General features: G+C 44.5%; 3 protein-coding genes and 1 long non-coding RNA gene across 12 annotated transcripts in view; 2 read left to right on the forward strand and 2 right to left on the reverse strand.

Moving 5' to 3' along the window:
- Positions 1–4,717, reverse strand: part of lrba (LPS responsive beige-like anchor protein) — a 126,253-nt gene extending 121,536 nt beyond the window's left edge. For 6 of the 7 annotated variants that reach the window (XM_057036402.1, XM_057036405.1, XM_057036401.1 and 3 more), the window contains exon 1: positions 3,901–4,717. In XM_057036402.1, the coding sequence (XP_056892382.1) occupies positions 3,901–4,062 (162 nt within the window). In that variant the 5' untranslated portion in view covers positions 4,063–4,717. The remainder of the gene's footprint in view (positions 1–3,900) is intronic. The other variant, XM_057036406.1, reaches the window with a different exon arrangement.
- LOC130527710 (uncharacterized) lies at positions 4,671–6,717 on the forward strand. 3 transcript variants are annotated; one of them, XR_008951109.1, is made up of 3 exons: positions 4,671–4,793; positions 5,689–5,873; positions 6,445–6,717. It is a non-coding gene; the product is annotated as an uncharacterized LOC130527710 (long non-coding RNA). The 3 variants fall into 3 exon arrangements; XR_008951107.1 differs by having other exon boundaries at positions 4,745–4,839; XR_008951108.1 differs by lacking the exons at positions 4,671–4,793; positions 5,689–5,873 and adding an exon at positions 5,882–6,374.
- Positions 6,718–7,210: 493 nt separating this feature from the next.
- rps3a (ribosomal protein S3A) lies at positions 7,211–9,876 on the forward strand. Its single transcript, XM_057036418.1, has 6 exons — positions 7,211–7,363; positions 7,926–8,029; positions 8,248–8,435; positions 8,768–8,976; positions 9,465–9,574; positions 9,716–9,876. Exons 1-6 carry the CDS (start codon positions 7,302–7,304, stop codon positions 9,841–9,843), a joined length of 801 nt encoding a protein of 266 aa, XP_056892398.1. The 5' UTR covers positions 7,211–7,301; the 3' UTR covers positions 9,844–9,876.
- A 178-nt stretch (positions 9,877–10,054) lies between these two features.
- Positions 10,055–19,014, reverse strand: sh3d19 (SH3 domain containing 19). Its single transcript, XM_057036409.1, has 17 exons — positions 18,860–19,014; positions 15,883–15,922; positions 14,794–14,920; positions 14,212–14,395; positions 13,155–14,132; positions 12,898–12,972; positions 12,736–12,805; positions 12,461–12,665; positions 12,309–12,377; positions 12,086–12,229; positions 11,966–12,014; positions 11,357–11,487; positions 11,194–11,252; positions 10,876–11,119; positions 10,609–10,783; positions 10,347–10,447; positions 10,055–10,281 (listed from the first exon to the last, which is right to left on the reverse strand). Exons 1-17 carry the CDS (start codon positions 18,939–18,941, stop codon positions 10,174–10,176), a joined length of 2,841 nt encoding a protein of 946 aa, XP_056892389.1. The 5' UTR covers positions 18,942–19,014; the 3' UTR covers positions 10,055–10,173.
- Between the last annotated feature and the right edge of the window lie 321 nt (positions 19,015–19,335).

Here is a 19,335-nt window from a genome sequence, read left to right on the forward strand (position 1 = left end):
TCCCACAACGCCTAATGTGTTCTGTTAAATATAGTTATTGGGAACTGGTTTGGGCAGTATCCAAGCTAGTCAAACCTGAACGCCCCACCTCAAGGACGGTCAGAGTTGACTGTTAACGCCGTTTAGGAGATGGTTGTCATCTCCCAATTTATTTTTTTTTTTAAAAAGGCCGTTTTTTATTTGAAATGAAAATGAGATTCAACTGAAAATAATCCAGATTATTTGGCAATACAAAATCAACCATGAAAGCTTCAACCTGTTATGAACCAGAGAGCAAATGGGTGACGATGGAACTGATGTTCCAGATAGCTGAGGGGTGGCGATAGTGTGTCATTCATGTGTCAGATTAGAGGAGCCTTTGTTATGGCCACAGAGGGCAGAGCCCAGAGGATGGACAAGGACTGCCCTCATACCCTGCAGCTTTTGTTATGTGGGCAACTGAGGGCAGTTACTTTGCCATTTCTTTCCTCCGTTTGTGGCTCTTCGAGACGCTGGCAGCGAAGTGCCGTCTTACTCATTAGGGTCATGCGTCCGATGTGACCTCTGCACCCCCACAAATAAAGACACCGAGGTCAAGAAGCATTGGAACCTGCACTACCAAACATGAATGGTCAGCAGAGTGCACGTTACATGCATAGCAATGATGCAGGGTTCTGTACCAAGCCTACATATACAACCGTGAATCGCCTTCAGCCTTTTGCTTCCAATTAAAATGTCGTCGCATTGTGACAAGAGAGCCACACAGGAACAATGAAAAACACAGCGTGCACTACTCGCGTGTGACGTCATGCGTGCTCAGTGCGAGTCTTGCGTCAGGGTTGTATTCCCACCGTAACTGTAATTAGCTGCAATTAAGAGGTGCTGCTGAAGTAGAAAAGCAACCGCTTGTAATTAAAGCCACAAGAAAAAAGACGTGGAAATTCCATTTTAATGCTGGTAATAAGCAGAACAACATTGCTAAACAAGAACGGTGCAATTTTTAGGTGTTTGGCCGAAAAAATTAAAGAAAAAATTGACGCAAGAAGCAGAAGGTTTAATGAGTCTGAAAGCAAATGTTACGCCCAGCTCCTAATACCACAAGTGAAGCATGTAAAATCAATTTAACTGCTTTAAAACCTGATGCGTGATATAATAAACACAGCATTTCTGCAAGATCCTCCCTGGGGTTGTGTAGAAAAGAGTGTGAAAGAGGTACAGAAGGGACTATTTAAAGCATCGCAACAAAGATGCAGTTTGCAACGATTCATTTTATCTGCGGACGATCTCGGAGGAGGACGCTCGGCGTCGACATCAATGCCATCAAATTGTAGCGGGCGAAAACTCGTCGTCAAACAGATGCTAGCAGATAGAGGAGGAGGCCAAACTAATACGCCTATTTTCTCTGCAGCTGCCGCTTGAAACAAAGACATGAACCCATTTAGGATTAAATATTTACAGACCTGTATCAGGTGACTTTAACGCTACTGCTACAATCTGATATACTACATATTTGCCAAACATTTCTGATTAGGATTTCTAAGGCATTTCCTTCACAAGTAGGCAAATATTAATAATTAAGCAGGCTGCCGTTTTATAAATAACCAAGTTAAATAGTAGAATTATTTAGAATGAGACTCTGCAGCGTAGCTTATTCTTTTATTCCTCTGATTAAAAATGTATCACCCGTTACTTTACGTCATATTTTGCAGGGAAATGTTACATGAACCCAACAATGTGCCACAAAGACACATTTGTTGGTAAAGCTAGCAGCCAAACGCACGACTGGGATTGGAAGTAAAGCCAAAGTCACATTCCACTGTATCCTGTGTCACCTATGAATGAGGAGCGGCCATGAATCTGGAAGTAATGCAGCTTTACATTAGTCAATGGTTTACAGACTCAACCTCGGCTCTATGCTAATAAAAATGTGGGTTTTTTACTTTCCGTGCCCATTATCAGTATGTTATTGATGAGCGCGCAATTGTATTAGGGTTTATAACAGGGTATCGTTTCATTTACTGTTACCGCTGTTTTCAACTAAAATAAATCACTTCCAGTCATGTGCTGATAAACTCCGACCTTTACCCTCCCTAAACCAACCCCACCTTACCACGTCATCAAAGGACCCTTGCTGGAATGGCACTGAATACACACTTCCGGTGCAGCTGTACGCTTCCGCCTACAGCACCGAGTCTCAGTCTGAGCGTTCTTGCTTTGAAATGCACGGACGACACGCAGTTGTTGAAGAAAGTCAAACATTTACCAGGCCCATTTTCCCAGCGTGGTTTCTCAAGACCTGCTGGACCCAATTAGTGCTGAAACACTGGTGACCGTTGGACTTCTGTGCGACATGCAGCCAGGAGCGTTCCGCTTTGTCTGATGTTCTGCATCTGGTACCACAACCAAGCAGCGAATGCATATAAATCGAGGAACTGGCACCTCTGCTGACCCGTCTTCTGTCCGTCTTTTGCAATTTAAATGTTTAACCTTGGAAATGTCAGAGCGAAATGCTGCGGGTTGCTGCGTAACATTGAAATGCCCATGAATTTAAGTGATAAAATAGTTTCGTTTGTTACTTTAACCAGACTGATTCTAATTCTTCGCATACCTCTGACCTGAAATGTGACCGCAAACAACTGCGAATGGATGCACGGATGGCTGAATCTTAAGTGGAAAAACACAAACACCCCAGGGAGAAGAACTGTATTTACATGACAACAAGATCTTATCAAAGCCAGGATTTGTGGTCATGCCCACCAGCGCCTGCATTTTACTTGCTCTGCCCACAATTTTTGGTCTTTTTTCTGTTTCTAAAGTTAGATTTTTGTTAAATCAATGCAACATTTTCAGCGACTGGTTCTTCCACATTGCTTGTTGGATCTTATCCCCGCTGAGGCAGGACTACACCCTGGACAACCAACAGTCCACAGCTCTGCCTTGATGATTTCTTAGAAACTGACATCACATAACCAAACTAGCACTGATATCGCCTCTAAATGAAATACTGATCAGGAGGCGATCGTATTAGCACGACTTTCTGAAGAATAAAGCATTTGTAACCAAGGAGGCATGAAAATTAAGAGTGTAGATTTCATTTTAAATGGACAAAAATGGGTCACTATATTAACCAGTGACTGGTTTACTGGTGGATGATGGGAGTTCTTTGGGCTATGCAGATCTGCAGCCTCTCGAGGATAAACGCTGGTGTCTCCAGTTTCGTTTGGCTGGAATGTGGGGGTTGGTGTTGGAGAACTCTGACTACAGACATGGAGGATGAGCCTCCCTTATGTCTCCAAAAGCCTCGGCCGTGTTGCCACAGTGACAAAGCTGTTTTGCAGGTTGCAGGTTGCAGGTTGCACCTTGCACGTTCAACTTCCTGGTTCAGTCAGTTTGATTCATTGAGGCGGCAACGGCTCAAAAGTCGCTGTGGCTGAAGAGATATCAGTGCTGCAGACAGACAGAGCTGGATCAGGACTTCCAAATGGCCAACAGGTACTAAACTAGAAACCCATTAACACTCAGCTTAACCTGGATCTACCACTAAAATCCTCCCCCCCCCCCACACACACACATCTTTTCAAACACGATGATCCTTTCCACTTGTTAGTGTGACATGTTTAACTAGATTATCTTGGGGTGTTTTTTTTTTAATATGAGTAAAAACAAATGACAGAAATTACTGAGACATTACAATGCTTAAAGCTGCAGATCCATTTCATACGTAGGACCAAAGACTAAGAAACTAATGAAAGTAATTAAGGACGAGGGGATGTTAATAAGCATTTAGGTTTAGCCTGTCCCCTTCCTCCGTGTGTCAGATCTAATCTGGCATTCAGTAACGCAGCGTGACGGTGCCATCCATCCATCCATCCATCCATCCATCCATCCAAGGCCTATTCCGAGCTTTCATAATCAGCTTACCAGGTTGAACGCCGTCTCCACGATGTCCCTGTTGGAAACTTCCCCAACTTCCACCAGACCAGCAAGAACGGCGAATTTCATCCTGATTCCCCTGATGGGTATTCCGGGGTTGAGCGCCATGGCGCCCGATCCCCCGTCCTTTCCCTCTCCTGGAGCCTCCATTGCTGGGGCGAAGGCAGGAAGGTCGGGGCAGGTGGCGTTCACAGGTAAAGCACCTGTTCACGAACGGTCGCAGAGGAGCCCAAATCGGAGGATAAAGTGGGATCTATCTCACCTTCCGAATCGTTGACAGTCTACAGACACGCAAATTAAAGGTCTTTCTCCCCATCCAAGGCAGTTTGATGATCGAGCCTGGAAAGTGGGTAAAGAATATTCTGTAGCCGCTGACGGTCTGGAAATGTCACCGAAGAACTCCGTCCCGGCTCCGTAACTTGATAACAGGCGCCCGGGGTAACACCATTAAAAGCCGCCGGGACAGTAGTTGGGGCTCAAAAGGACAGAAAAGGCGAGAACTTGGAAGTATCCTGGGTTCTCCTCCAGTCGGTCAAATGGAAAACTGGGACCCTGTGACTTTGTTATCTCCGCACAGCCGTGGAAGTTGCTACTGAGTCCAGGCACTTGACAGGTAGCGCGCCTGGCAGCGGCGAAAACTCACAAACTGGAGGGGGGATAGCTCCGCCACCAGCCTCGGGAAAAGTCGACGAAGGACTGACGTCCTCTCGGTGACCGCCGGCCACTTCAGCAGACTCGCACGTTGTCAGTTGAGCCAGCTGCGCTGCATTCTCTTCCTGATTTACCCCGGTAGCTTCAGCTCGCCAGCGCCATGACAGTGGAGCCCTTGAGTGCGTCGCGCATGCGCCGTGGAGAGCAGGGTCTGCGCGGCTGGCAGGCAGGTGAGGCGTTCAGGTGGCCTTTCCAGGAGGATGTGCTGGGATTCTGGTATTTACTAACTTGGATTTCACAATAAAATAAGTGTTTGTGTTCTTCCATAAGGTCTTTAACCATTTGAGATTTGAAACGGACGGGGGGGTTAATGACATATATTATAATATAAGAAGGAGAGTGGTGTGCCATATATTAAGAATCGTTTATTTGGGCAATGATGCAAATCTAACAATCATAATGGATGCATTCTTTTGCTGCCATCTTTTGTGTTCTCTCTTAAAAGCATGAATAATGACCTCTCTCGGCTATTGCATTTGACAGTGTTTAACCACGTAAAGCAACAATCAGGTGGCGGTATTTCTTCACCACTTTGGTTGTTTCAGCCACAGAATCTGAGCTGTGGCAGGAGAATGTATTACAGTGGTGAAACACATCTCCCATTTTTAAAAGGAATTTAAACTGGCAGAAAACTGTCTTCAGATACAACATATTAAATAATATTAGTACAAATATCGAACATTTAGCTGTGCACCACATGAACATTGATCTACAAAATGATGCATTCAACCCATAAAGAAAATATAATATGCAATAACATTTTAAAAGGTGTCCTGTTTTTATTAAAATTCAAGCTGGAGAAAGGTGGTTAAAATGCATTGGGAAGTTTGCTTCACTGCAGTATAGCATCACCCTGACAGATGTCTGCATCCTGCGGCTCTAGCACCCAAACGTTAAAGCAAAGTGACAGCTCTGCTTTGCTTGCCTTTTCAAATAAGCATGAACAACTCACGCCATGTGAGATATTTACATAGATGAAGGTTCCTCCCTCATGTTACAACAGGAGAACATCATGCAGTCTTCACCAGCAGATTATATGCATTCATCAGCACACGTGTTTTGTAGGAGGGCTTGTGCACTGTTGCCAGAGAGGCAGCTGGCGTCACCGTTACTGATGACCTCCCAATAAAGTGTAGCTGTGCCCTCAGGGAACCTGGGAGTCATGGAAGCCAGCAGCACAACCCACAAGACACAGGCCTCATCTCTGAAGTAATGACCTGAAATCATCAGTTGTTCACTGCAGCCTAAAGGTAGAGCTTCCAAACTAAGGCTCTGAAACGCTTTTACTGACCTTTGAATCAAATAGGGAGCATTGCTCTTTTTCTCTACACAGAGACTGTGACATAGTATTTTATTACAATCAGCTTAATATCCATGTAGTATTATGTCATTTCTATCAAGCCTTTCTTCAAAGAATGCAAACAAAAAAATAAATCCCAAATATCAAATACAATTATTTAATGTTTCCAACTCATTAAGGGGGTCATTATGAAACCCAAGAGCATTGTCACATTGTCTTTTGCAAATTGCTGAGCAGCACAAAGGAATCTCTGAAGGAGACTAAACAAAACTATCCTGGAACACACACAAGAGACTTGGAAGAGACAGCTGTTTGGCATAAACCTGCAATTCAAATGAGACAGCACTGAGCATGTGCAAAAAGGTTTGGAGGGTTGGGGAAACAGAGGCAAACTCCAGCTGTCAGCGCAAGAAAGGTTCAATAAAAGCTCAGACAGGAAGAGCAGATGAAGGTGGGGCTCTCATAAAAAGAAAACAACTGTTTCTAAAGTTGGTGAGTCACTGATGACTTTTTTTTCCCAGCAATGGGAGGTCAGGGTGCAACAGAGAAGCCAGTAATGACAACAGATGGAGGAGCTGCTGGAGGAGAAGGAAAAGACCAGACAGGAACTACAGGAGGCCAGCAAGCAGAAGATCCAGCATCTCCAAGGAAAAAGAAACCAGTAGACCTCAACTTATCTTTTTATGGATTAAAAAAGGGGGAAAAACCCAAAACATTAAAACAAAGATGAACCGAAGTTTCAGTAGATGATTTTTCATTATAAAAATAAATAAATAAACGGGCACATTACACTACGGCTTCTATTTATTGTTGTTGACATGCTACACACCCATATAACGAATGAACACATACAGGTTTTACCTGTTCAGGGATTTAATGTTTTTCTTCATTAAACTCTGTCATGAGGATTTTGAATATATCAAAAAGGCTTTATTTTCCAAATTTAAATATTTTTCCATTGTAATTTGAACAAAATTTATATATTTTTTCTAGTACTGAATTGAAAGACAACATTAAAGAGCCCTGATATTAACCAAATTTGTATGATGGTCAATTTTGGTGACATTGAAAAATTGTCTTAAAAATGCTGTGTGATATATGTTAACTGTTAACTGTGTGATATATGAATTTTCTTCAATTTCAGTCTGAATTTAAAATGCACGTTTTTTAGTTATAGCATAGCATAGCATAGCATAGCATAGTATAGTATAGTATAGTATAGTATAGTATAGTATTTTGTTATTTAGACAGTTGCCAACAGAGGGCACTAATGTAACTACATAATCTCGCGAGATTAAACAAATCTCAAATCCCCGGTTTTTCTCTTTATGTCTCGCGAGAGTTCCTATTTCCTCCTCTTTCACTCCCTGTAGCCAACATGGCAGTCGGCAAGAATAAGAGGCTGACCAAAGGCGGCAAAAAAGGTGCCAAAAAGAAGATGTAAGTATGAAATTTGCTCATCGATGTATGAGACAGTCTTTGTCTTTGCCATCGGTGGGATTGTTTTTAATTATTTGTGTAAGATGAACAAGATTTTAAGTAGATGTTACGAGGCCACTGCTAATGCCCGCATCGCCGGCCTCTATCGGTAGATGGGTTTCTAAAGAGCTTCGTTCCTGTTAGAATTTGTCTTGAACTCGCACAAATAGTAAAAGTTACTTGTAGCTTATATTTTACCTTATTTCAAAGCAAGAACGCTGGAATATTTGTACAAGTGTTAAATGTGCACGGCTGCTATCATTTGGCTGCCTGTTATAAGCTAGCATGTGTTTAGCTGAGCGTAACCTTAGCTAGCTGTCAATATAGCAGAGAAGCTGGTTCTCGAACAAATTTCTGAATTAAGTTACGCAGCAAATCTGAAAGAATTCACCGAAACTGGCGTGCAAGACGTATTATCACTGCTGAAGCGTTTCTTGCCGGCATGCTAAGGTAGCAAATGCTCATGCAAGCCAGTCTTGTCTATTAATTTGTACAGATAAATGAACTCCTCTTCATTTTCCAGTGTGGACCCTTTCTCCAAGAAGGACTGGTATGATGTCAAGGCACCAGCCATGTTCAACATCCGCAATCTGGGCAAGACCTTGGTCACTAGGACTCAGGGAACCAGTAAGTTAACATAAAATGAATTCCTTATACGCCAGGTAGTTGTTGGACATGTCTTGATTCATAAAGCTGTTTCTAGCAGTACAACAATAAATTTAGATATAGTTAGGTTTTGTGTGGTAAATAAATTTGTGTTGATGGAACACGTGTAGTTTGTGTGTCCAGCGATGGCTACTCATCATTGCTGTCATCTGACCTCTGCGTCTTCTGCCATCTTTTAGGAATCGCCTCAGATGGTCTCAAGGGGCGCGTGTATGAGGTGAGCCTTGCTGACCTGCAGAACGATGAGGTGGCTTTCCGTAAGTTCAAACTCATCGCCGAGGATGTTCAGGGCAAGAACTGTCTCACCAACTTCCACGGCATGGACCTGACTCGTGACAAGATGTGCTCCATGGTGAAGAAGTGGCAGGTGGGTCGTGTTCTGCAGAGACCTGCTTGGTATGATGCAGGGTTACAGTTCAACTTCTCAGCTGTTAGCGATCTGCTGCCTTACTGGTGTGCAGTCTCCACCGTTGTTTTCTCATCTTGGAATTTTCAAAAAGCATAAAATTGAAAGCACCCAGTGATCAAATCATTATCGCTGAAGGTTTCGCTATAAAATTCAAGATGGCTGTTGCTGTTTTGTGTCAAGATTGAGTTAATTTTAAAGATGCGCTCATGAGTGTTCCTGGGGAACAATTCTGTCCACATTGAGATATGGAACTCAAAAAGACTAAAACTAATGATTTTGTTTTCATTCAGACCATGATCGAAGCCCATGTGGATGTAAAGACCACCGATGGCTACCTTCTGCGTCTGTTCTGTGTTGGCTTCACAAAGAGGCGCAACAACCAGATCAGAAAAACATCCTACGCCCAGCACCAGCAGGTCCGCCAGATCCGCAAGAAGATGATGGAGATCATGACCCGCGAAGTTCAGACCAATGACTTGAAGGAAGTTGTCAACAAGCTGTAAGTTGCCCTTTTCTCTGGGTTGGTTATTCAGAATCTTCTCTGCTTGAACGTCTCTTGCGCAGAGACTTTCTACGGTGAAATTTTAGTTTCTCAAAGCATTTAAAGTTACTGGAGGAGAGGCCAGTATTTAAGGAAACTTGAATTGCTGGTTTCAAACTGAAGATTTCACTGAAACTCATGAGATTTGGTGTAATGTTAAACTTTCAAAGAAGGCTGTAAATTGGTGATGAGATGTCACCTGTGCATCAGATTGTGCCACATTGCTTGTAGGGTCTCTAATGTGGAATACACGCGCTGCAGCGACACTTCCTGGAACTGTCGTCCAGCCTTGCTATAAACATTGGATGATTGTTGCTGTTTCATATCACACCTCATTTGATGAAAGCATTGCATTGGCATAAACTATACCAATGGGCAGATTTGAGAAGTTGACCTCAGAAGGAACAACTTGATTTTTATCTGATCGGTGCATTTGTGCATTTCAGGATCCCCGACAGTATTGGCAAGGACATCGAGAAGGCCTGCCAGTCCATCTACCCCCTACACGACGTTTACGTCCGCAAGGTCAAGATGCTCAAGAAGCCCAAGTTTGAATGTAAGTGATCAAAAATGATGAAACTCTTTGGGGGAGCATATTTTAGTCCAAGCCGATGACATTTTGATCACCTAACTCCCTCGAGGAAATGTGACATGTGAAAATGGAACAAATGCCCAAACAAGTTTTGTTCTTTTGCAGTGGGCAAACTGATGGAGCTCCACGGTGAAGGTGGTGCAGGCAGTGCTGCAAAGGCACCTGGTGATGACACTGGAGCCAAGGTGGAGAGGGCTGATGGCTATGAGCCCCCAATCCAGGAGTCAGTTTAGACACCAACAGATTTAATAAAAAATGTAAATGACTGGACTGCCTGTGTTTACTAAAGTGCTACTTGTTATTGTGCAGTAGTTTTTTTCCAGAATTGAGAAATCGGCCTGAACTGTACTTCCGGGTAAATAACTGGGAGTTGAATAACTTGGTAAATGTTTTTCTTTAGAACTTGTCTGCCAGCAGTAATTCAACCACTAGATGGCGCAAGTGGACAATTGATCAGACAGCTTCAAGTTTATTTGGACGAAAATAGGCAGATATAATTATGAATTGTTAAAATACCACATCAGCTGCTGAAGACACATCTTCAGGCTTTCCAGTCAAGAGATTTAAAGTACTTGGATGTAATTCTTGGGAACCAGCGCCCGTTTCCCTCTCAAGTCGCCCACGAACCATTCTTCGTCGATGGACTCCAGATTGGTTATTATATCCCCAACCTGAGAGAGAGGCAATCATAAAAACACTCCCAAAACTAGACTGGAAAACCAAAACACCTCCATACCTGCAGGGAGAGTTCCTCATCACTGTCTGAGGAAAAGTCATACAAAGCTCTGCCTCTTAGAGCAGCAGTGGCTTCAGTCCTGTCTTCAGGAGGCTGGGGGCCTGATCGAAAGACAAACTGCCGTAAAACATGGATTCTAAATCCAGTTATAAAGGGAGACATTCTAAAATGATGCAGAGAGTAAATATTAAATGACACAAAAGTGTCTTTATATCAAATATTTGCAGTATTTCAGGCATTTGTCACCTCACCAGCGTCGTACCTGCGCTCTCAACAAAGGCTGTGGGGAAAATCCCCTCCCTGCCATCCAGGCGACCGCAGCTCCACCCACCATCCATGTGCCGGCTGATCTGAATGCGATCTCCCTGCTGAAAGGACAGGTCTCCTTCTGAATTTCCAGCAAAGTCATACAGAGCCACCACCCATTCGGCTCCAGCCTGCGGACATGACAGAGCTGCTGGTAAAACAAACAGGAGAACCGGCACGACGTGTGGAGCGGCCGCCCTCGCCGTTTATATAAATATCACACCTGAGCAGGTTTGGCGGCCTCGGACGCTTTGTTGGGCTGCAAATGCTGCTGGCTTGGAGGTGGAGGCAGATCTTCAATGACCTCGACAAAGTTAAGAGGGAAAATGCCGATTAAGGTGCCCAACTGTCCCCGGGCCCAGTCCTGTCCCACGTAGGCCTTCAGCTGGATCACGTCCCCTTCAGAGAACGTCAGCTCATCCCCATGCTCCCCCTCAAAGTCGAACCTCGCCACACATCTGGGACCGCTTTGGGAGATGCAACGTTTAAAAATTCAGGCTGATTTCTTTGATTCAAAAACCCAAACCATTCAAACCAGTACCTGACTGTTGCTGCTGGTGGCTTTGTTTTCCGTGCAGGAAGAGTTCGGGGTGAATTTGACTGTTTTTAAAATCAAAATCCCATTTTTAGTGAAATGTTTCACTCTAACTTTCAAACAAAGGTTTATTTTGTAATCGTGTGGTTAAATTATGAATGGATCTCACCAGGATTTTGACATAAGTGATGGGGAAGAACCCAGTCGTCCCTCTGCAGGTTCCTGTGTACCACTCTGTGTCCACCTGCTCCACCATGGTCACAACATCTCCTGCTCTCAGACTCAGCTCTCCTGGACCTTCTGTGGACACGCATGAACTGCTCATTGCAACACAACCGCGAAAGTTCCCAAATTAATTGCAGGGCTTGTTGGAAATTTTGTTTTTGCCAGAAGAGGAAGTCCGTCATTGATTGATGCTGCCGCAACAGAACCATTTCTCTCCTGCTTCAGGTCCTGTGATGTGTACACGTGTTAGCCAACAGCTTGTTTGGTTCTCTCCATAGTTTTAAGCTTCATCTGTGTGGCGATGACATCACTCAGAGAGCGAGACAGAGCCAACTTTTGCTTTTTTTAAAATTTGAGTAAACTCAGCTGCTCTCAAACATGTTTTTCTTAACATGGGATGAAGAGGTTCCACATATCTCCATAGAACCTCACAATGATGTGCGAAAGGTATAAAATTAGCTTTCTACTTTGCACCAGTTCTACTTCTGAACGTGGCAGCGATGGCAGGTAAAAGGATGAATTCATAACCAGGTTATGTTTCCATAGGTCTTACCTGGACTGAAATCATATACAGCCTGTACAGTGAGCCCACAGTCAGTGTACTACAGAGGGGAAAACAGAGGTCAGGACAACACCAAAGGTCAAACGTGTTCTGAAAGATGAAGCTGAATACCTGTGGTGGTGGCGAATCCCCCACAGAGTTGAGGGGGGTAATGATCTTCATGTGTGACTTGTGGACTCTTCCTCTCTCGTCGCCGATCTGACACTCGTACGTGTCGAGGTCAATCTCCTCTATCAGCACCAGCACCTCGTTTTTCTGTTGGCGGGGACAAGAGCGTTCTAGATGGTGGTGGGTCATTTCCAAAAGTGTTAAAAAAGAAAATGTGTTGACAGACCTGGAATGACAGCTCTTCTGACTGACTGCCACCGTAGTTGATGGCAGCGATCCCATGTGGGAGTTGAAGCTGGTGAGAGTAAAGCCGCAGCCATTAAAAACATCTGCTCAATAATGGAGGGATACAGGCTGGGGGGGATAGGGGGTTCTCACAGTGTATTTGTTGTAGAGACGGTGGCCCGGGTTGGGCCTGGGAGGCAGGACCGGGCCTTTCCTATGGGACTGGTTTTTTGCTGGAGTGTCCCATGACGCCGATTTGGATCGCCCTGTGCTCTGAATGCTGGGCGGGGGCGGTCCTCCCGGGCCTGATTTGGCTGGAGGCGGGCGGGGAGGAAGGGATTTGGTTTTATTCAGTCTCCTGAGTGGAAAACCATCACTGGGTTAGGTTAGGAAGCGAGCAGGACCAGACCAGAATGTTAGAGTCTTACCGGGGTGGCAGCACTAACTCCCCGACTGGTTTCCGAGCAGGAAGAGGAGGGGGGTTGTCCTGACTCATGTCTGACAAAGAGGAGGTCTAGCTTCAGTCAACCAACAGTCACATGATGCAGACAGTGGGTCACAGAGGACGCACTAACGTGCATCGGACTTACTGGGGATCCGGATAGTCGTCGGTCTCCGTGTTCCACTCTGTTTGGCAAAAGAGCTTCTGTTGACTGGGACGTTATCTGGACACACGCGTCCAGAGTTTAGACAAGGCAAAGAACACTGGTGCAACACAAACCTCCTTTACCTATAAATGTGAGTGCAGCATGCACAAATCTAATAGCTAGTACCGGTAACCGTCAACAGTCAAAGCTAAAATTCCAACCCAAATAAAACACCATGCGAGGAAAATTCTATGACTCACTTGACGGACTGTCCTCATTCTGATTCTGGAGCACAGTGGTGGAGTTGTGGTTGTTTATGTTAAGGTTAGGTTTTAGCGGTTCTTTGGCAAGCTTGAGCGGAGGTACCGGCAAAGGGTCCTCATCAAACACGCAGCTGGATCTGGTCAGTTTAGGAGGATGTGATCTGTTCGAGATGGAGCCTTTGCTGTGTAAAGTCTCTAGTTCTCCTTTAATGGCCAGGCCCACGGGTTTCTTAGGGGGCTGGGGTTTGGGGGCTGGTGCAGGGGGGTTGTTGACATGCGACACATTTTGACTGTCGTCATCCACACTGTGGTTGAACAGAGGTCTGATTGCTACCGAAGGTTTAGTAGCAACTGGGGGTCTGGTTGTAACCTTCCTGGGTTCAGGATCTGGTTTAGCCGGCTCACTGGCCTCCGCTGAGCTCTCAAAGGCCTGGATCCGGTCCCGGATGTTGCGATGATTGTGGCTCATGTCGCCACCAGCATCCTCACCTTCCCTTACGCCGTCTGCAGAGTGGCTGTTCTCCTCGCGCTCGTTGCTCAGGCTAAACACCTCCAGCAGCTCATTTAAATACTTATTTGAGGCGGTTTCTCCTGGATCCGATCGAAGGGTATCACAATCCTCGCCGAGCTGGACTAAAATCTGACCCTGGTTCTCCTCTGCTGGGGGCTGTTTCCGTTGTTTGGAACGTGGAAGTGGAACAGGTGCTTGACTGTGTTCCGGAGGTGGAGGAGCAACAGTCAAAGGCTCCTCAGTACTGTTCCAGTGCACTGTGACCGATCTGGTGCACGCTGGAGACTCTGATGGATGATGGTGATTTACAGACAATCCGCCATCAATCGGCTTTTTGGACGTTCCTGCAGATGATGCAAGAGTTGCCTCTAACTCTTCATCCGTGGGGGCAGCATTTTTAGGACTTGCTTTTCTGACCCCTGACTTCGGCAGCGACGGTCTCGGGGGTTTCTGCGGCGGTTTACCTGGAAAAATGACGACTGAACCTTAGAACCGACAGCGGGTCACAGGGTGCGCTACATCTCATCTGACCGTGCCCCTCACCAGCTGGTCTTTCCTTTGGAGCAGCACTGCCCTCTGGGACACTGGCGGAGGTGGTCCCCTTCACCAGGTTAGCCTGGGTAGCACTTGCTGTGGCGCCAGAGGCCCGACGGGGGGCTGCAGTGGGCCTCTCTCCGTGTTCTTCCCAGGTCTTTCCTTGAACCGCCTGATCATAGGATGGTGGGGGCTAAGGCGTGGAAAAAAAAGATGCAATCGTCCAGCTGAATATTTTCGTATACCGTCATTACTTTTGGCAGAATTTTGCACATTTTAACTTCAGATGTTTGACTGAGGATTATGTTTTTTTTTCCTCTATTCAATTAAACTTTATTTAAGTGTTTGTTATATTCAACACTGTTTATAGAATCCCAGGGCCTGACGTCAAGCGAGCAACAGTGGCAAGAAACAGGAAGAAACCTTGAGCAGGACCAGACTTATATAGGGGAACCTTCCTGCAGATGGTCGGTTGTGTAATGGAGGAGGACAGAAAGAGGAGAGGAAGAGACGCATACATCATAGCTCTTATAGTCATTTGATTTTTTATGTAATTGTTTCTAATGACACCTTCCATCAGATGGGAACTACCTGAGGAACGGGCTCTATGTCCACAGACCAAAGTGGAGGAGGAGAAGGTGGGAAAACCACAGTGGTTCCAGAGAACCAAACGTCCCTGTCCAGAGGTTCTGCCGAGATGACGGTGATCTGCGGCCGTCTGAAAGACAAACAGGACAGAGCTAGAGAACCAACACACAAATGAAACACAACAGGAGGTCTTTTCTTTGGAAAAGTTTATTCCACGACCTTCTGGTGTGGTCAGTTTGGTAAAGAAGAAAAACTGGATTAATTTGTCTTAATTTCAGTTATTTAGGTCAACAATTGTCCAAGGGAACATTCTGCATTTGACAGCAGCTTGTTGAGAAGACTGAGGTCTCTGGCTGAAGAGAGAACAGAACTAGGCGTGGAACTCACACAGACAAGAGCTCATACTTCAGCAATGACTATTGTCAGAAGAAATTCCTGCCCATGGACTTTCTGCACAAATAATCTCCATCGAAGCATCTGCTTTCCATCAAAGGAATTATTAAATTTACTAAGTTTAATGAGTTACAACAGTTGACGATGTCAAGAAGGCTCCATGCACGGGCTCAGCGGCTCTCAGCTTCTCCAAAACAATTAAGATTTAGAAAGATTTAGCTGAAGTAATGATGCACATATGGAGATGGGGATAAAAGAAACAGAATTTAAAAATGTAAAAATGACAGAAATTGAATTGATTTTATAAGTTCTGACTTCTTCTGAGGCCAAAGTGATGGTGGGGATTTTTTTGCATCGTCATCCAGCAGAAGAACCTCCCTGGCATCATCTATGATGCCACACGGTCCACTAGCTAAGCTGTAAATCACATTTAATGGCCAAAATCTGCCCACTACAACACGTTTTAACGAGGTTTTCCTCTCCCTCGTGTCCCTCAATCACAAACATAGCACAACACATTCATGCTCGTGTTGACCTTCAATCGCACGTGAACGGATCGCTGCTTTGTTAGGTTCTTTCGTGGCCTCAACATCAGCAGATCTGACGTTAAAGGGACAGTGGCCTTTTCCCAGCAGCAGGCGTGGATCACAGTACCGACATCACAGTAATTTAAATCCAGAATTAAAGGGAAAAATTTACCTCAGCGGTAGATAATCTGATTTGGGACTTTCAGGAGGATCTGGAAAGTAAAGCAGATTCGGGTTTTCAGCATCATGACATAATTTAGCATTTAAATCTAACAAAAATGGAATGGATATGTTTGAATAGTAATGATATTAAGGTAATGCAATTCAGCCCAACTTTGTTTCTGAAGCAAGTTTAAAGCCAGACCCAATCGTCATCGTCCCCCCAAGTGATTAAATCTATTCAAGGTTATGACAAGTGCAACAGGAGCTTCGCAGAACACAAGGGTGACAGCAAATCTCTGCAGAAAATGTGTAAGAAAACGTGAAATTAAGTGTCCCAGACACGCACACACACACACATACCAACAGGAAGTGACCCCATCCAAACATTTGTAAAATGAATTCCATAGCAGCCAAACGCAGCGAGGAAGCAAAATACTTAACAAATACTTTTACTAATTTGTTTGACAGCGTCAATTAAAACGACTGTATTTGAAGTCAACACTAGTAAAACCAGCACGAAGTCGTGACGTCAGCAGGTAACCACCTGTCGCACCTGTTCCTTGTTATCTATTAGCTGCTTTCAGTTACACTTTATCAATGCGGAAACTTTCCAGTCGGTGGATTTAAATGAGGAAAAAATAATCTGTGATCTGTGGAAATGTCCCACCTGACGTTACCGTGCAGGTAACTCAGCGGACATTAAGGCAGAAATGATCCCCCTACCTGTATGGAATTGGGTGAAATAAACCCACCAAATCCTCAGGCTGACGGGGTAATTCCAACAGGAAAGTGGCTCCTGATCCAGGAGTGACTGTTTTTAAGGACAGAGCAGATGGGAGGGTCCACGACACCTCAGCTCGAGTGTTTACGACTGGAATGTGGTCCATCAGGAAATACGGGCCGTGACGCGAGATATTGCAATGTAGTTCCACTTAACTTCTATTTACACATTCATATTTACACAAATCCGACCTTTGTTAATATACATATTGACAGCAGACTATATATTTAACGCATTTGTGTGTTTTTAACCAAGATAAATGGGGCAAATACCTGCTCATACTTTTATGCTTTACTAAATAAACACCGGGAACTTAATTAAAGTGGAACCGTTTAAGTGACGTAATGCAAGTTCTAGAGAATTTCCCGTACTATAGTGTTAGCATGACATTAAACTGCTATTGTTTTTTAAATTTATGTTGTAGTTTAAGCCAGGATTTCTGTGCTGTTCTCCATTTATTATAGTATTTATTATACTATTTATACATATCTATTTATATGTATTATCGTGTCTAGCTGAAATTTTAATTATTCTTATTTTGAAGGTATTTCCCCTCTTGCTTCCTCTCTATGTTTCACCTGTATCCTGTTTTCTGTGCTGCACCTGCTTGGGTGCTAAATTAGCTCCAATGCATCATTTGGCTCAATTTTTGTGTGTGGTTATTTTATTTTTACCCATGTAAATTTACTTTTCTTTTTAATTGAAAGTCATGATACCAACTAGGAGCATAATGTTTCTGTGCTCTATGTGTTTAAATGTGTAAAGATTGATGGGGAAAGTTCCATTTTAGGACTTAGAGACTTAGTCTATGCGGGTTCTCTCCAGTTTCCCCAGTTTGCTCCTAGTCCAAACATACATATTTGATAGACTGGAAACTTTAACTTTCCAATTGATCTGAACATGTGAGAGTTAATAAAGTGTGACCCTTTGTGACCTCTACTTGGCAGAAGTTAAGAGTAAATAAATGGAAGTCAGAGTCCCATCTAAAATGATAGCTTCAGATTTGTCCAGTTTTCTGAATACTGATGTCTATGTGGTGACTACTGCCTTTACATAAGCCTGAGTAGTTTGATGTTCACAATCACTGCTTGACCTGACTCTCTGATTTGAGCCTGGAATTAGCATTCCAATCTTATACTGTGAAATTAATCCCCCACACAGTGTGTCTCTTGGTCGCCGTTGGCCACTGACATGTGAAAAGGGCCTACAAACGCACGGGAAAAGCTGTTGAGTCAGCAGGAAACTTTCACCTCGCAGTCACACTCTGACTTGAACACATGCTGAGGTTGGTCAGCGTTGAACCAGCAGCTGCCGGAGCGGATGGCGACCTCAACGGACGCGAGACAATCGTGAAATCTAAAGGTTGCAGCCATCCTAAACTGCCAGGTATGGCTATCACCACAAATCCTTGACTGGAATAAACTGTCAAAGCAAAGGCTCATATCAGACAACCATTCTGAAGGGAAATCTGCACTGAGCCGCTTGTTCTCCATGCAGCCTGTCAGCCGTCCTGACAGCTGCGGTCCGGGTGTGGTTGAGGCCTGGTGGGGGTGAGGCCCGACTCACTGGTACCAGATAGTGTTTGCACACCAGGTGCCTATTGGACAAACACGGGACAAAGACAACTGTGTAGAGGAGGGGCTCTTCCTGGGTCACAGCTACCGGCTGTGAGAGACAGCTGAGTGAAACTGAGTTCAGCTAAAACCACAGAGGTAACACAGATCCAACAAACCCACCGGCTGAAAAGTTTCCTGTTCTGCAGCAGGTGACACGGTGAGGTGCAAGAAATGGGCTCATTTAAATCATTTTGAAATGTAAACCTGAGCCACAAAGCCAGACTGAAGATGAAGCTTTTCTTTACTTGTTAATATTCAGCATGTTTTAAAGCTGCAAACTTATAACGATCTGGCATTGTCACTTAAAACCTGACTGCAGTTTAAAAATATTAATGGGATAGTTTATGAAAATGCAGGAGAACTAACTTGATCCAACTAGACTAACAAATAATGTGAAGTTTTTCATTTCTTCAATTAAGCCAATATTTAATGATTGATTGAGAAAAAGCCGAAACTTCCATCCAACTTTCCACAGACAGATTTCAACTTATTCCTGTGAGTTAAACCATCAAACCACGTCACTTTTCTCCAAACCGTTATCTGACTCACGTCAGCTGTTCCGGGTCAGCCCGCTGAATTCCCGCACGTACCTGCCGCTCTGTGGTTCCTGATCCGGACATCCCGCACATCTCCGCGCCCCTTCGCCTCCTCCACGCTTCGGGCCTCGGCCATCGAGACTCAAAGGAGCCAAGAAATCAAATAAAAACAGTCCTTGATTACAAATGCGGGGATTCCATCTGCAAAGCGGTGGATGAAACGGAGGATCCCGTCCGGGGTGACTGTTGGTCCGGCCCACAGTCTCTCTCTCTCTCTCGCTCTCTCTCTCCCACACACACACACACACACACACACACACACACACACACACACACACACACACACACACACACACACACACACACACACACACACACATTAGGGTTTGGAGCCAGTGCAGATGTTTTGTTGCATTTTTTCCAGCTCACAAGAACCAAAACTCTAAAACAGACAGATAAATAAATAAATAAATAAAACATCCAAAAACAAACAAGAAAAAGGTTTGTTGAATGGTCCTTATTTGATTCCT

The sequence above is a fragment of the Takifugu flavidus genome, chromosome 6 (genome assembly GCF_003711565.1).
Source record: "Takifugu flavidus isolate HTHZ2018 chromosome 6, ASM371156v2, whole genome shotgun sequence".
NCBI lineage: Eukaryota > Metazoa > Chordata > Actinopteri > Tetraodontiformes > Tetraodontidae > Takifugu > Takifugu flavidus.

What these genes read in the sequence shown, in the direction of transcription:
- sh3d19 (XM_057036409.1), bottom strand. Translation starts at nt 18,941, where the DNA reads ATGGCCGAGGCCCGAAGCGTGGAGGAGGCGAAGGGGCGCGGAGATGTG. An exon ending in TCCAAAGGAAAGACCAGCTG is followed by an intron (nt 14,133 to 14,211) that starts GTGAGGGGCACG and finishes TCATTTTTCCAG; the next exon opens with GTAAACCGCCGCAGAAACCC. An exon ending in GAATGAGGACAGTCCGTCAA is followed by an intron (nt 12,973 to 13,154) that starts GTGAGTCATAGA and finishes GCGTGTGTCCAG; the next exon opens with ATAACGTCCCAGTCAACAGA.
- rps3a (XM_057036418.1), top strand. Translation starts at nt 7,302, where the DNA reads ATGGCAGTCGGCAAGAATAAGAGGCTGACCAAAGGCGGCAAAAAAGGT. An exon ending in CACTAGGACTCAGGGAACCA is followed by an intron (nt 8,030 to 8,247) that starts GTAAGTTAACAT and finishes GCCATCTTTTAG; the next exon opens with GAATCGCCTCAGATGGTCTC. An exon ending in AAGGAAGTTGTCAACAAGCT is followed by an intron (nt 8,977 to 9,464) that starts GTAAGTTGCCCT and finishes TGTGCATTTCAG; the next exon opens with GATCCCCGACAGTATTGGCA.